We start from the raw sequence: 17,714 nt of genomic DNA on the forward strand, positions 1-17,714 counted from the left end.
CTCCTTTCCGCGTACTTTTGCCGATAATTCCGGGTATCCATCGTTTCCATCATGAAGCGAAAGCTGTTTGCGTAGTGATTCCTATGGCAGACGGTTATGAAGTATTAGCGCCGCGACGTCACTTGCATCTTGCCGGTACTCACGGATCGGTTACGAGAAAATTATCGCATGATTATCATGATCAGTGGTTATTGATCGGCTCAAGAATATGCACGTTTCGCGTTTTTTGCGCGGCTTTGATAAGAGTCGTCTTATCTATCATGTGGCTGCTTCGAATTCTCGGGCGGAGATTTCGGTGAAGAGACGCACGTCCGTACTTAAAAATTACAACATCCGGTATCGTTTTGCAATTTCAGGGAGCCAATGAGTCCGCGCTGTCCCTCGAGAGATTCTCGGGAATCGTCCGGTCCGGCGACCGGAAGTCCCCCACCACCTGCTACCAGGAGCAGCGCGAGTCCAGTCAGTCCAAGTAGTATCGTGCCTCTACCCATTGGAACTCATCCCCTGTTACCGCCCCACTCTGCAGCGGTCATGGCGGCGTATTTGCAAACCCATCAGCGTCTCCTTCTCGGCCACTCGCCTTTGTCACGCGGTTCGGTATCGCCTCTGGTTTCTTCCTCGTGTTCGCCACCAGCTGCAACCCCTGGCCTTCTGGTATCGCCCACCAGCATCGGCGAGATCTCGCCATCAGCTACGCCGCTACCAGCTGTGCTAGACTTTAGCACGAGGAAAGCGTCCTTGACCGAGGAAGACGAGGAGGAGCAGATACTAAATCTCAGCAAACCACCTACGCCATCTTCCTCGACGGAAACGAACAATGGGCCACTTGATCTTTCAGTCCCCAGCAAAAAACGACCTGCATCAGGAGATTCACCACCCCGAAAAATATCAAGATTGACTTCTTCGACGGGTTCCCCGAGCCACCAAGAGACAGCACCGGGAGTCACTCCATCCAGCTTCAGTAGGCCATCCGTGGTGTCACCATGGTCGTCGCCAGTGGCCTCGCACTTCCCGTATTTCGCTGCGGCGGTAGCGGCAGCGGCTACTAGTCAGCAGCAGCTTTCACCGAAGAGTACCAGCGGTGTGATAGATCATCATCAGCTTTGGAACGGCAAGATAAAGCTGTCGAGTAATTTGGAAAAGCCGTACCAACCTAGCGAGGCGACGAATGCGCTGGAGAAGATGAGCGAATTGAGTAAACTAGGTGGCGAGGATCTCTTCAGGTCGTCTTCTGCTAGCGGTTCTGCCGGATCAATTACCAGCGCGCCTGCGACGACTTCCAGTAGCCGTCACAGTGCCTGGCAGTCCCACTGGCTGAACAAGGGGGCCGATCAAGCGAAGGATGTTTTGAAATGCGTGTGGTGCAAGCAGAGTTTCCCATCTCTGGCCGCGATGACGACGCACATGAAGGAGGCGAAACACTGTGGCGTCAATATGCCGGTGCCACCTCCGGTACCGGGTATGCACACACAGCAAACAACCATGCCGACCATACCGCCGCCTCAGCAGTCGCATCAACCGCAGACCACTAACAACACTGGCAGCAACAATTCGGGCACACCTAGCAACAAGCAGAATCCATCCGATCTGAATCTTTTGATCAAGGAAACGATGCCGTTACCGCGGAAACTCGTGCGGGGCCAGGATGTCTGGTTAGGTAAAGGAGCTGAGCAGACTCGGCAAATACTAAAATGCATGTGGTGCGGACAGAGCTTCCGTTCGCTCGCCGAGATGACTTCCCACATGCAGCAAACGCAGCACTACACGAACATCATCTCTCAGGAGCAGATAATATCCTGGAAGTCATCTGATGACAGCAAGGGCGGCAACGCTACTGGCGCCAGCGGAGGCGGAAGTGTCGCCACTGGTGGAAGCAGCGCTGGAGTACAACCGGGTGGAGGATCTGGACCACACGGAAACAACGGTCCTGGTGCTGGTGCCACGAGTAGTCACGTTTCTGCTGTGCTTACCTGCAAGGTCTGTGACCAGGCGTTTAGTTCTTTGAAAGAATTGAGCAATCACATGGTAAAGAATTCTCACTACAAAGAACACATAATGCGTTCGATCACCGAGAGCGGAGGACGTCGGCGACAAACGCGCGAGAAACGGAAGAAATCACTGCCCGTCAGGAAGTTACTAGAAATGGAACGCGCGCAGAACGAATTCAAGAATGGTGAGACAACTGGTTTGACTCATAGTCTTGGTAAGCACGCCGGCAGAATCACGTGCGAAAAATGCGGGGAGAAGATTGAGACCCCGCTGTTTGTCGAGCACATACGTCAATGCATCGGTGGTGGTACTGTAGGCGTCAATCAACGAAATTTCCTGAAGAATGCGCTCATGTCCAATCATCTGCCCGCGACGCTGCCGCCAACCGAGAGCGGACGTAAAAGCGTCAACGAGGAAACGTCTTCGATATCGTCCAGGCATCATCGATCTCCATCCTCGGCAAGCGACGCGACTACACCAGGAAAGGACACTCCCACACCGAATAACGAGACCACCGCTCCGATTGGCACCTCGCCGTCGGTACTCAACGCAATAGAAAAACTCATCGAGAAGAGTTTCGACTCCCGAGTGAGGCACGGCACACCTGGTTTGCATCATGCTCAGCCCGGTGCCCCCATAGGTACGAGTATCCTGAAGCGTTTGGGCATCGACGAGAGCGTGGATTACACAAAGCCTCTGGTAGATCCGCAAACAATGAATTTATACCGAACGTATCAGCAGCAACAGCAACAGCAGCAGCAACACTTCAACGCGAACGCCGCGGCGAGGAGGGAGCGCAGCGGCAGTGAGTCCAGTTCAATATCAGAGCGAGGAAGTGGCAGGACGGATACCATGACACCGGAAAGGCGCATGGATCTGTCCACCACGAGCCACGAGAGACACTCGAGTTCGCGGTCTCATCATCATCGCGTTACTCCCGAAAAGCAGACTGCCCCATTACCTAGTCGCCATCGTCAAACTGCGGAGGAGTCCGGGGACGAGGAGTCATCCACCGTGGTGGTAAAGAAGGAGCCCAGAGATGAGGAGCCAGAGGAACGAGCTGCGAACGAGGAGGAGCAACAACAGACGACGCCGCAGTCGACGAGGGAGGTGTTCGTGAAGAAGGAGGTAGTGGACGATGTCAGAGACGAGGAGGATCAGAGTTCCTACAATCACCGACGAAGCAGCCTCCATGAGACACCGGAGGACGGGCGAGAGGTCCTGTCACCTCGCATCAATCCACCTACGCCACGACCAAGCAACCAGGTCGAATCAGTCGCGCGTAGCCCCTGCAGGAACAGCACCGGCAGCCCCACCAGCAGTGACCGATCTGTCACACCGCGAGGCACGCCCGACACTAAAGCATCCAGCAGTCTTGGAGCGCTTTCTTCCATGTTTGACAGTTTATCAGGAGGTGGTAGTGGTAGTGGCGGTAACGTCGACTCGCAGGGACGCAAGACGAGCAGCCATCCACTCGCGGCCCTGCAGAAGCTCTGCGACAAGACGGAGACGCGCGGTCCTAGTGCTAGCAGCACCCAGAGATCTGGTGGTAGTTCCGCAGCTACGATTGGTTCGGGCAGGGATAGCACAGTGGGAGCAACTGGTCCCGCTCCCGGACCAACGCCAGGTGCCATCTTGGCCTTCAGCTGGGCCTGCAACGACGCCGTGGTCACTGCTGATTCGATAATGAAGTGTGCATTCTGCGATACACCTTTCATCTCGAAAGGCGCATACAGGCATCACTTGTCCAAAATGCACTTCGTCAAGGATGGCGCCATCCCAGATCCATTGACTATTGGCAGATCGGCCGCAGCGGTGGCGGCAGCCGCCGCCGCGGCAGTCAGCCAAGGTACTTCCAGTGGCCCGAGCCGCAACTCTTCGTCGCCGCCGACTTCGCAGCGCAACAAGTCGCCGCCAATGCCGCCGCAAGCGAACGGCAGCCCGTCGCAGTCAGCGGCTTCTCTCGAGGAGAGCCCGCACTCCAAATTTCTCAAGTATACGGAGCTGGCAAAGCAGTTGTCCAGCAAGTACGTATAGTCCGAGCCCCGTAAGTAGCGGTGCCACTTGTACATAAGTGTATCTATACTGTAACGACTGTAACTAGCGATGTGGTTGAACATTTTTGACCCCCTTTCCCCGCCGCGCCGAACGACGTCGTCGCGCATTCGACGTCTTCGGGTTTATGCTTAAAGAGGCTGTGTCGTGGCTACACCGGAACCGGAAAAGCAATTTGTTACGAGAGTCCGTGCGCAATCGTTCGTCCGATTGTCACTTGCAGACTCGGATGTAAATTGTATCTTGCAGGCGTGTTGGACGAAAATCGCGATCAGTCGTATCGTGACGTTCGTAGTTTTGATTGTCAATTTTCTTGTGATCGTACGATAATATACATATTGCAGACCAGAGATCGAAATCGGTATAATGCAGCGAGATTAGATTCCGACGATGAAGACGCACGCAGAAACGCTGTCCACATTTGCTTCGCGTTCGGAGCCGCGACGTGAGAAAATTCGTGCTTCTCCTTGGATGCGCCCTCGAAAACCGAGCTTGCAATTATACCGATCTCGATAACTGTTACGCTATTCATTTTGGTAACTCTGTACTTACGTACTCGATAAAGGAAAAACAAAAAAAAATACGGGATATAAGTATTATCATACATTAACAGTCGCGACTCATCGTTACAACAAGCGTTAAAAGCCTCGCCACTGCGCTCTTTCAGCCTAAATGTGGATATCTCCGTCGAAAAGACTTCGCCATTATTGATGATTATTATTAAGATGATGATTATCAAGAGATTTTCGTTCTCACGAAACTCACGAAATAAGTGCAAAGTCAAAAACGTACGACGCGATCACTCGTTTTTCTTTTTTCTTTTCTCATTTCTTTTTTTTTGGCGTTTGTTTAATCTATCATCGTCTCGTCTTATCATTCCTAGGTTGTCGACACGATTAGCGTGCGTACGACCGCGTCGAAAATTAAAAATCTCTACATCGAGAGGGTACGATAGAGAGAGAGAGAGAGAGAGAGAGAGAGAGGTCCGAAATTTCGTTTCACGCACACCTCCTCTCCCATCAGTTGTTTTATATTACCGAGTCGCTCTCTTCTTCCGACATTTACTTCATTTTTAGTCATTACAAGAAGATTATGCTCTAGAATAGACCCGCGCGCGCGCGAGCGTAATCGTTGGAACGTTTCCTGCCGTGCAGATCGTGCGCAACACGGGAAACTCTTGCGACGGAGCACTCCTCGCTTCTTCTCGCGGTACTTTTCCTCGATCGCAATCGCTATGGGAATAAAGAGTCTCTGAAGCAGGACGCGCGCAACTTCGTGTACAATCGACGTTTCGTATCGTTAAGACTTTCCCGTAGCGCGTTTCGCCTTCCGTACCACACAATTTTCCGTATCACTTTCGTTTGATCGATATAAGAATCAGATAAGAACGGATTGTACCAGTGACCATCGACTTTCTTTTTATGCCCAAGGGACGTGAGAGGGTGCGACGATAACGTGGGTGTTGAACGAGCGTTAATTAAATTGTGATGACACCATATCTCGCGGCACTGCTGAGTCACGGGGCTCGGCACGCGGCCAAGTTTGTGATTTTATAAATACTTAAGGACGTTTACGACGTGAGATTGAGGAGGATCGCACGGAACGAGGATCGATCGCAGAGATCGCTTGGACTAGAGATCACGGGGCGGATCGTGAGGATGGAAGGGAGGGAGAGTGGCAGAAGGAGAGAATGCTTATCCCTATCACACCTGTCGTAAGATCGTCAGCATGTATACTCTAGATTGTAAGGGCGTAGAATTTATTAGCGTATAGGATAGGCTAGGGTTCGACCCTGTATAGAAATCTCTTTGTTGATACCTATTACTACGAGAACAAAAATCTACCGGTGGATTCGCTCGCGAAAGGACGAGCCACCGCCGGTGAGCGTTACGACTGCTGCTAATCGAAGATGTGAGTCGATGATATGGAGATACATGAGCCAGCATAAAAACGAATGCAAAAGAATCGATGGGTGCGATGATGCGGTGCAATAGCAAGACTTACAATTAATTGAATAAGTATGCGTATGAACGTGTGAATGAACAAAAGTGGAAGAGGAAGGAAGAATGAGTGAGAGAGAGAGAGAACAAGAGCGTGTGTGAGAGAGAATGGTGCGTCGTCGAAGAACGTAGATTTTCTCGACGTAATATACATGTAGACCATTGTAAATTTTCTTTGTTCAGAATAATATTTATTGCGCCGACCGCGAGCCAACGCGTCATTTTAATTGTAAAATATTGTCATTATTATCACTCGAATTATCGCGAATATCGTGTATATTGATTATAATTACAATTATTGTGTGCGATGATGTGTGACGGAAAGTGTAGTGATAAATGCTAAGTACAGGGCGCGATTGAATCGGACGAGTACGAATGTCGTGTCGCTGAATATAAGAAGGGGATGCATGGAAGCGCGTTAAGAGAGAAAGAGAGAGAGAGAGAGTATGAGCGAGACGAGGAGGCAGAGAGCGATTGTGTGTGAAAGATTGAGAGACTAGAAACAAATGGAAAAGATAGAGCAGCTAAGTGTGGCCCTCAACAACGAGACGGTCGGAAAGGAACGGAACGGAACGGAACATACTTGTATACGTATTTCTTGTAAACTCTAATTCTTCCATCGCGGACTTTAAAAGTATTTATCGACATAATAATAATATTAATATTATTATTGTAATTATATACGACTGCTGAGAGTGTGATGAACGTAACACGAGACGATTACGTGGCTGCGACCAACACGAGACACATACACGTACACTTACACACAAGTATACGCGTGCACGTATGCATACAAGAAACATGCACACGCTCGTCGCAGTAACACTCGAGGAAAGGAACAGCCAGCCGTGCGGATGATACGCTCGACAAACGTACCTACCCACTTACAAACACGCAACCACAAAGATAAGCATCATGTATACGCGACTCTTGAAACCATTTTACCAGATTTGTCATTATTTAATTATTTCGGTTGTATTTTAAAATGCAATTAAAGCTCAAAATAAATATATATGTTATAAACTAAGAACGCGCATGTGTGTCCGTTTTATTCTCCACATCCGCCTCCTTCCGCATCTGCATCCGAGAACCGAAGTCCCCCCCCCCATGATAATCTCCTGAGGAATCCCAGCGCCATCGACCATATAGTACTGACGTTCGTCATAAACGACGTCAGACTTTCATGGAGACATATTCTCAAATAAACGATTCAATCTTCACCGAATCTCGCGCAAGATCTTTCTGCAGTTTCTACCTACTGTTTGACAATTACCTTCAATTAATTCAACACCCGCGTGAAGCCCGAGCGGACGAGCTGCAGGTGCAACAGGCTCGCTGATCGGAAAGCTGAGGCGACTATCGCGATCTGAGCGAGCAGCTGATCATGCGAGGGGATATTACGGGTATCTTAGCAAACGCCATCCTAGTTGGTTCTTATTAATTTCAGCATGATACGTAGGCGGACGGGCGAGCGCCACGCGCACTCGCGGTAAGTATAATATCAATTCGACACAATTTGTCACCGCGACGTGTCTCTAAATAGCCGAACGGTCGTTCGATCGTTAAGTGTCCAACTAATAGCGCGGATCCGCGGCGGATCGACTAGCACGGTCGTTAAACGCGGGGCCACTTTTCGCTTTCTTTCGACGGATGCCTGCATTAATTAGAAATACCGGTATCCGTCTGCGTTTGCTCCGCGGCGCGGCTTATCTGGCCGCCTCCTCGAGGAGATGGCACTCGAAATTTACACCCGTGAGTGTCGAAGAGAGAGAGAGAGAGAGAAAGAGAAAGCTGCGGGATTCTTAATATAGCGGGGAGATTCCGCGTGCAACGCTCGCTAATTCGGTGCCATACAATACCACATCGAATGTACCGCATCAGTATCAAACTCACCCCCGCGTATCTTAGCCGCAAAGAATAGACACGGCCGGCGGATAAACTAGATAAACCGGCGACTCTGTATACCACATTACGAGCGCACGATTTCGCTTATCAGACGCGGGAGACGTTCCGCGAGATATCATCTCCCTCAAGGCCGGCCGCGCGCGGCTTCGGTACCCGCCGTTGAATCCAACGAATTCCCTCGATCGTCCCAACCGTCCCTCGCCAACACCCGCCGCCCCACCCCCCTCACTCCCGCCCTCGCCGGGTTAGGAGATTCGCGCGTTGTCTTTTTCTCCGTTTCTCCTTTTTTTTTCGCCATTTGCGGTGCATAATGACGACTTCGAGTCGCCGGATGGTGGTCGCCAGCCAGCAAATCACGGTGAAGGTCGGTCCGGCTGGAAGAGCCGAAGGGAGGAACGGCAACAGAGCAGGACATCGCGGAGAGGAACATGGGGAGGAGGAGAAAGAGAGAGAGAGAGAGAGAGAGAGAGAGAGAGAGAGCGGGCGGGCAGGAGAAAAGAGGGAGTTGCAGAAACCGGTCAGCCACTACCCGTCCTCTTCATAAGAGATACGCCGCATGCCGTAGATACGCGGATACTTTTATTTTAACCGTAATGCGCTAATGAATTGATACAGCGCCGAGCCGCTCTCTCTTTCTTTTGTGCGCCTCTGTTCCTTAGTTTATCCCGCGTGCTTATTCCGCAAAGGGCGGAGCGGCGGCTGCGATCTCTCTGAGCGACCTATTCTGGAACATCGACTCGCAAGCGGCCAATTTTCAAATAAAGTCACCTTTCATCGAGCGTTTTCGAAGGGTTCATGTGACAGAAGCGTTTCTGTTTCTCTGGTTTCATTTCTCTGATGAATTTAGATTATATAATTCATCACGCCGAAACACGATATGCGATATTCAAACAGAAATGCGAGATAGAGCGGAAGTTTGAAATTTCGAAATGCAATTCCTCTTTCAGGCAAGTATAAAAGTTTTAAACGCACGGTGGTCTAATTTTTGTGTTTTTATCGCGCGGAATGCGCGTTAAATCTAAACGCGCCTGTACACGGATGTGCAGGCAAAATCGCATAAAATTGAACGTATAATTTTATGAGTCAGAAATACACATGTAATAGCTATCTCGCATATCCACCTCTTTCTCCTTCTCTCGAATATAGTAAATAATATCGCGCGTAAAGGTAAATTGCACCCGGTGAATCATCAACGTACGTAAAGTCAGCTGAATTTACGATCGACGGGATCAACTTTGACACGCGTTTGCCCAAATTTGAGAGTAAGCTCGGCGAATGGAGTCGCCCTAAGGCGGGCGGAGGGACGATTTAAAGGAGGATTTGCGAGGGGGTGAGAAAGGAAGTCGATGAGGCCAGTGGAATCCGCGAGTGAGAACGGTGGCAAGACGGATGGATAACGGTAACGATAAAGTATTTAAATCTTGCTCTATCTTAGCGTGCGCGCAATAAATCTACGATAAGAACTCGATTCCACGAGCCCAGGCTATTAAAGCCGTACGTCGCTCGCAGAGTCGCCGGAAGTCGCCCGTTACGAAGCGGTCAGTGGCGCATAATTACTCAAGCATAATGATTGAGCGGTCCTCTCTCGCCGATCCGAAAAGAAATCGATCGAACGAAATGGACGCTGAAACGCGCATCCGCGCCCGATAATGCGCTCGCGCGGCCGATTTTTCCGCGGTTTATCGCAATTGCGCGGGCGCGCGACGATAGCCGCGATATACACCGTAACAAAAACCGTCGATCGGGCGTACACGCTCCCGGTAATCGCCCAGTGCATTCAATTCGAATCGGTGCATCGCCTCTGATTTCCCTATCTAAATCGCCGGGTGCATCAGCCGGCGCATCAATTGGGCGACGTTATCGTAAACATAGAACGTACATATACGGCTGATCGCCCCACTCGGGTTCGATCGGCGATTCGAATAATAATTACGTGCCGTCTCCTCGCTCCGTCCCGATCGGAGTCCGGCTTCATGACGGTGTGAGAGGTCCGGGCGGTGTGAGGGAGGGACAAGTCGCCGATTCGAGGCGAAAACGATGAAGAAGTGCCGCGCGTGCATAAGGCGAACGCCGCGAGGAAAAAGGGAGAAAAGGGACCTCGGACCGAGTAAAAGCGGTGTAAAACAGGAGGCGGGAGGAGAGTAACACACACATACACACACACACAGAGGAGGGAGGAAGACGGGAGGGATAACTGATGAAGAGAGAGAAAAGGAAAAAGATGGAGGAAAGAGGGCTTACGGACCTCACCTACCTATTGCCCGGGGCCGGTAATGAATTCGTCTAATGGGTCGTAAAGAATGCGATCTTATGGAGCGAGGAGGATAAAATAAAACATCGCGCCGGCGAGGCTACCGATTCTCGAACGGCTCTTAAACTAACCCTCGCCGCGGAGAAACGAGCCCTCGTCCGACTACCAACGGTATTTAAGCGCTACCGTCGATACACACCGCGTTGATGAGGACTACCGTAAGTAGCGGGCGAGTCAGCTCATCGCGCTGACAAGCTGCATCGGCGAGGACGAGCGTGTCTACGGCGCCGGTAATGCCGAGGTCTGTCGGCGATGTTTCCCGCGTGCTGAATTGCAGCAAGGACTTTCCATCGGCCATGATAAATATTTTAGTGCAAGTAAACGGCCGTTTGCAGATACCGAAGACGTTTTTTCTTGCATGAGAAGATCTCGACGAGCCGCATCGTGTTATGCGAAATTATATGAACGACCATTGGGGATCGGAGAACCATCGTGGATATCGAAATCAGTATTTCTTCGGCGATTAACTCGCTCCCGATGAATTCGCGCCGGTCGTTGGTCCCCATCGCCGGAGTCTGGAGTCACTCCTTCTTTTATCGGTATCTCTTGTCTCTTTCTTTTTCTCCGTCTCTCTTTCTCTGTCTTCGTCCCCATCTCATCCTCGCAGTGCAATCCGCATTCGCGTAAGCGCAGTTCGTCTTGAACGCGTCTCGACGTTTCTGTTCTTTATGTGCACCACGCCAAGAGCTATGGGGATCCCTAGTTACTATCTATACCGCCGGCGACTCCTCTTTCCCTCGCTCTTTCCCCGTGTTCACAAGTACCACCGTCGTTGCCGATTCCCGTGTCCCTTTCCGCCACCGATGGGTATATATGGGTACCGGATATCCATCGGAGTCCAACGATTCCCCCCGTCGACCCCCTCGGCTCGGTCCTCTGCCTCGCATACGTACACACACGTACTTTCTCTCTCTCCCCTGACCGAATCAGCCGACAGTCCCTCCCTGAGCATTCGCAATGTTCGAAAGCGAGAGCAGAGGCATTAGAGAGCCACCAAAAACCAGGAGAGATCCGACGATAGCCCAAGATTTGTAGCGGTCGTGGCCGGCCGATAACCAGCACGCTGGTTGTCCGTGTGCGAAGGACCGTTCATTCCGTACCCACTTCATGCCCGGCCACGTCGATGACATCGAGGCTTAATCCTCGCCTAGTGGTCATCCTATAATACGTAGTTATGTTGGAGGGGAATCGACGACTATCTGCACTCGCTCGTGCGCTCCCAGCTCGGATCAGACCTGACCCTTGCGAACGGTCGCGAACGGTACGTTTCGTTTGAACCTCTCCTCCTCCTCATCGCTCCAGAGGATTTCATATTTCAAAGAAAGAATTGAGGAGCAGGAGGGAGAAGGATGGAGACACGCGAAGAGAGAAAAGTAATCACTCAATTTGAATTTCCTGATTAGCGAGAAAGCGTTATGACATTGTACAAGCACTGCATGTATTTAATATGTAACAAATTGCACTTTTCTATTTATATACTGGTTCTAGAAAATAATAACTTTTGATGGGAAACATTAAATATGAAAATCAGAAAATCTGATTCGTAGATCTCATTATTTCTCGCCTGAACCTGAAAGAATAAGGGATAAACACTCGCCTCTAAACACTCTACGTACAAAAATATCACAGTTTCGAACGAACAACATCCCAATTGCCGATCTATGCACATCGATATCGGGCACCTCCGAGGCGTTCGCCACGCCAATGCAACGAAATTCAACGGGAGGCGCCGGCTGCCGATCCGATTTCAAGGATGCCGGTGAGAAGAAGACCCAGGTGTTTTTTCGACGGGTACGTCCTTCGGAGGTGGCTGCGCGCAAGGATTTTAATCCTGTTACTACGTGACTCCGGCGGCGGATGATGAAGATGTCAGTTGGCCGAGAACGCGTGGGAGAGCCAGCTGGATATGCCGCGCCTGGCCGGTGGGTGTTCGTACTCTCGTCGTGCGTTCCGTGCACCAAGTTTCTGCCCGTCCTCTCCTTCCCATCCCTGCCCTTCGCCGCGCTCTGTCCCTTTCCCTGCCCGTCCCTCCGCCTCGCCATTTCTATCTCTCGGCTCTCTCCGGTGGTTTTTTTTCTGCTTCTCGTTCCCTCCTCGTCTCGTTCCAATTTAGTTTCGTAAGATACGCGCGATCTGTACATCTACTTTACGACGGTCGCACGTGCATACTAAGAGGGCCCCCGCAAAAAGAAGTTGCGCTTAAGGGTAAGGCGCGCCTGATCAGGTAAGCTACTATCTGAGTAAGACGCGACTGCCTCGTTACATTTGTTCTTCACTTTACACGGGCCCTGCGTACCGTGAACAACAGGCTTAAGTTCACGTCGCAATAATAAAAATTCCCCAACGACGCATACGCCGCGGAATCGTGCGTGGCATTTGCATTTCAGATTAGCGAATTTTACGTGTCGGCGTAACCGGCGCGCCGCTTCGTCATACGCAGAACCTGAGTCGCGATCGATCGATCAATCGATCGAAGTTTCAGCGGGGAAGTCCCACGCCCTGACAAGAAACCAAATCGCGTCACTCGGCGTCGATTCCAATTTGTTAAAATTTATCGTGACACATTTAGGTAAAAAAGAACATTAATAATAATAATAAGACCGAATAAAAATGCAGAACGTAGAAAGAGGAAATATACGATGGGAGCAGGGAAGGGGGTCTTTTGTTCGGGACGAGCAATAAAATCGTCTTCGAATGATCACGTCGGTCAAGCAACAGGAAAAAAAGATCTCGTGGGCAGTGATTAACGATGCTTTACACTTTACGGCTGTCGGTGCGTCGCCTCGTCAGATATTCGGGTTAGCATAACATCGTAAAATACCACGACGTAAGCACGGCTACACCGCAAGACGAGCACTTTGCGCGATATTCACGTGAGCTACGCGCTTTCTACATCAACCGTGAGATCGAAAATCGCGGCGGGATCGCTGTAAATAAATAGCCGGCTGACGACCTCGCAACTTCTCTTCGTTAAACATTTGCGTTGGCACTGGCGCAGAATTCATCGCGAATGCCTCGTCGAACTTGTAGGAAACGTGATAAAATAAACGTAAAGCGTGTGTAAGGAGCAACGGCTACAGTTTCCAGTTGCCTTGTGCCACAGAACTTACCTCGCACGACCGTTCAATTGTGTTCCATTGTGTCAATTACATTTGCTGCACCTTCAATCATCGGCAGTTTGATTTTGCTCGCACGATTGCAGCGCAATGATACTACAAAAAAATATATAAAATTAGACTGCAGCTAAAATTATCCATTTTGTCTTTTCCCAACAATAACTTTTAAATAATTTATGTACAAAACATTGCGCATAGTTGCTAATAGATAAATGGACTGTCACGGCAAAAGGAAAAATCGACACGTGTGCGTAGCTCATTATCATGCAACTGGAACTCGAAAGGATGTCGAAAGGATATCGGCTTCACGTCTCTGTCGCGATATGCGCAAGAGTAATCGCGGCACAAAATTCTGTCGTGCATTAATTGCCGAGATACAATCTACGCTCTCAGACGCTCGGCTATTTGCGCGTAAACACGGTTCACGCGCAGCGCGACTGAAAGCCCCTTAAACCCGATCTGAATTTATTAAAGTAGTACGCTCTATTATAAATCTCGGCTAAGAACAAAACTGGATCCGGACGTTTCTGCGGAGCTCTCTGCAGAGCTGGCCCGATAAATACATCCCGATTCTTTCGAGCCCTTCTCGCTGCATGCGAACGCGCTTAATATAGTGACTTTGCGCGATCGATGAGTCGTACTAACGATCCTCGGACGGAGAAAGAGAGGAATGAGGTAACGTCGTAGAGATCCAATCTGAGGAAGAGATTCGAATGGAAATGCACTTGGTTGAACAAAGACACGTCGTCAAAGACGTAATGGGCGAAGCGGAGACGTAAATCGCCGAGCGTTTCTGGCGATTGGAGCTCGCCTTGCCTGTGGGCGTGTGTGTATATATGTATGTGTGTGTGTGTGTGTGTGGGGTGTGTGTGTGTGTGTGTGTGTGTGTGTGTGTGTGTGTGTGTGTGTGTGTGTGTGTGTGTGGCAAGCGTACATCATCTGACTCATCGTTCCAGCTTCATGATAGATTGGATCCGAAAACCGCGGAATCGAGCTGCGTCTCGTCTTCCGGCGCGACGCGGCGATACGCGATAAATCTGCGCGGCGCGCATTTGAGGTCGCGGCACCACGAAACTGGTGCAATCTTACCGCGAAGGTCGCCGCGTTCGCGACGACCTCATTATGGGAGAGGGAGAGACTGTTCGTCGGCGGGACCAGCGGGTATCTCGCGCGCGGGGGCGGAAAGGCCGAAGGGGCGGCAGAAGAGGGGGCGGGGAGGAGCGAGAATCTGTCAGAGCTGCCGCACTCGGGCACAGATTTACAAGGCTGCCGCTGTTTTACGACCCCACAAAGTGCCGCTCGCTCGCTGAGCACCCGCGCGATATAATACGTGTAAAACGAATACACATACGAGTCGCACAGTTCGCGCGCGCGAGAGCACATACGCTTATAAACACGTCGTTCTATCGCCTCGGCACAATCCCATTATTCAGAACTTTACAATGCTGCCGTTCCGCATCTAATAGGTCCGGCCGCGAATTATGGATTTTGTCGGGCAATTTGCATCCTGCTCTCGCCGCCTCCCCCTCTTCCTTCCACCGTGAGAGGGCAATCGCGCGCGGACCCGCGGAATCCGTCTATCAACGGGACGTGCGTCTTCCTCTCTCTCTCTCTCTCTCTCTTTTCTTTTTTCTTTTCCTTTTTTTCTTTTTATTCGTTGCGTCACCGTGACGGATCGCGGTGGCGGGAGAAGAAGACCGGGGAACACGTCAGATCCGGCCTGCCCGTAATTGAAATTACAGATAGGTGTCATACTCCCGGGCGCGCGTTTGAATTATTCACGAGACGGTATTATACGCGCGGGTTTGTTGTAAACAGTAATTTATATTTTGCGAAAATAGATTTCATGACGCCGTTTGTGTGTCTGCCTGCCTGCCTATACTCGCTTGTCTGCCGCGCGCGCGCGTCGTGCGTAATACGCAACTTGCGATCCGGCATAATAAATCGCGAGCGTTTAAACGCGACATATTTTGCGATTATTCGCAAATTCGTACATCGCAACTCGCATATTGGCAAATTTATTTCATTAAACGTAGACGGCGGGCAGCAGGGCGAAGGGTCGGTCGGACAGGAGGGGCGCAACTAAAGTGATAAGCCGAACATCCATTATAATGAGCCCGTTACCAGGCTTATACCTTTGATGTCAAATTTTTCAGGTATTATCGTGTGCCCGTAGTCATCGTGACAAATAACACGCTTGATCGCGAAAGAGCCGCGTGATTTACGGCCTGGGAGCGCAGCGGCAATCTTTGTAGTCATCTGAAATAACATCTCGGATGCGGCCCCGTGATTACCTGAGTACGTTTTATCCCGAGCACTGCCGGTGTTCACCGGTCTGACCGATAAGGCCTAACGTCGGGTTTAACGACTGCTTACCGCGCGTGTCGAATAATTCCTTGCAATTGAAATCGAAAAATTCGATCGACTGAATGCGAGTCCGAGTCCGATTCCGTTCCTCGCGGATTCCGATCCGCGCGGAATTAATCTCCGCGATGCATCGCTGAATAACGTTCGTCCATTAATGATACTCGTCGTATGCGTGTTCGCATTACGGGTATCCGCCGCGACGTGAGCGTCGCTCAAGCGTCGAACGAGATGCGGACTCGTTTGTACGCGCGTCGCGACGTATTCGCGCGCGTCTCTTCCGCGTATTCACGCTTAACGAACGCGTCCGATGACGACGACGACGACGACGACGACGACGATAATAAGTGGAAGCCGCGATAGCGCGAAACGCAAATTGCGGATACAAATTACTTACTACACAGACAAGTGTTTTCCGTTGCTCGCGAGCCGAGCACGATTCTTGCGGCGCGGCGGCGCGTTCACACGCTCGAGAGTTATCAATTCCGCGCGGAGGAGCGCCGCGATTTTCGCGCGCCGCTCGCAGCAAGAGCGGGAATATAGAGCCGCCTTTGTGGGATTCGTTATCAAGAGAAGGAGACGGCGGGTCCCTGCTTCGTGCCCGCAGGTGTCAGGACGGTGTTTTATTGCGGTGTAATCGAGCCGACGGACGGGGAGACGCCGGAAATGCTCGCAGATAGTCGGACGGCGCAGGAAGCAGTCGTGGGACCTCACACGACGGGGGACTGTCGAACGTCTCGACATGGTTTTCTATCAAGTTGACAAGCACGCGCCATAAAATCCTACGTATCGCGTTTCACGAGTCTTCCAAATCGGCTTGAACGCTTGACGGACGTAATTCGCCGTTATTCCATGATCGCAGATAAAAAAAGTACGGACCGTCCTGTACGCCGCATGTCGCGACGATTAAACGGATAAGTAGAGAGGAGATCGTACTGATAGTCTTACGCGAGGGAGACGATCGTAGGAATAATTCCGATCGGCGTGACGAATAGTCGATCGTCGAGCGTGTATGTACCAGGAATGAGTAAAATGACGCTCGATTCTGACGATCGTAAGTTATCCCGGTGGAAATCTATGAAGGCGGCGTTTACACGGGTTTATATCTCATGCACGACCGGTAACCGACGATCCTCGCAGGCAAGAAAATCAAGTCAAGGGAAACGGACATCCATCCGACGTGCCTAAGTTATTACTCGATAACTTGTTTATGCGTATACTAGACGCGAGGCGAGGTGAGGTGGCCGCGGGTGTACCACCGCACTTACTTTAATCGGTACACACACGCTCGATATTAATCCACTCGATTAAATCAATTACGGGAAACGCTACTGGATTCAGTGCTGAACCGAGCGCCCTGGCACTGGACGAGTTGCTCGAATAAATTAACTGGATATAATCGTCGGACCGTTAGCCGTAGGCGTATAAATAATATCGACGATATCCTCTCTTCTGCGAGTTCCGGATGATAAAGTGCACGTCCTCCGTGGCGTTAGGACTTTGTGCGCCGCATAAATAATTTCGTACGTTCGGCCGAACTTCGTAGTGCCTGCGAGCGTTTGGCGCGAGGTAATTAACATTGGTACAGACCAATGAACACCTGCTGTCCTTCATGTTCCGCTACTCGATACCAGATTGATGAGAGAATGCTAATATCGAAATATTATCTGGTATCCAGAATCCTCACGCCTAAAATTTTCAAAAATTTTTAAATCTCAGTTTATTTTAATTGAATGTTACTTCTATTAAATAAGCCACGAGACAGTTTTGCAGTTTTGAGAAATCTAAGTCTTCTGTGATCTGAATCAGATAACGAGAGTAAACGATTTTCGGAAGACCTTAGTCGTTGGAATATTAATTTAAAAACATTAATCATTAGATCATCTCCTGTGCAGAGACAATTGTTCAAAGTAACTCGCAAGGCCTAGTTCTTGAAATAAAAAAATTAAGACAACGCTGATACTGATACTGACG

At 50.5% G+C, this 17,714-nt stretch overlaps 1 protein-coding gene across 4 annotated transcripts in view; it reads left to right on the forward strand.

The window, feature by feature from the left end:
- LOC105280344 (protein tiptop) overlaps positions 1-7,068 on the forward strand; it is a 142,776-nt gene extending 135,708 nt beyond the window's left edge. For all 4 annotated transcript variants that reach the window (XM_011340831.2, XM_011340835.3, XM_011340832.3 and 1 more), the window contains one exon: positions 357-7,068. In XM_011340831.2, the coding sequence (XP_011339133.1) occupies positions 357-4,026 (3,670 nt within the window). In that variant the 3' untranslated portion in view covers positions 4,027-7,068. The remainder of the gene's footprint in view (positions 1-356) is intronic.
- Positions 7,069-17,714: the final 10,646 nt, after the last annotated feature.

Source organism: Ooceraea biroi, chromosome 1 (assembly GCF_003672135.1).
Source record: "Ooceraea biroi isolate clonal line C1 chromosome 1, Obir_v5.4, whole genome shotgun sequence".
Taxonomy (NCBI): Eukaryota; Metazoa; Arthropoda; class Insecta; order Hymenoptera; family Formicidae; genus Ooceraea; species Ooceraea biroi.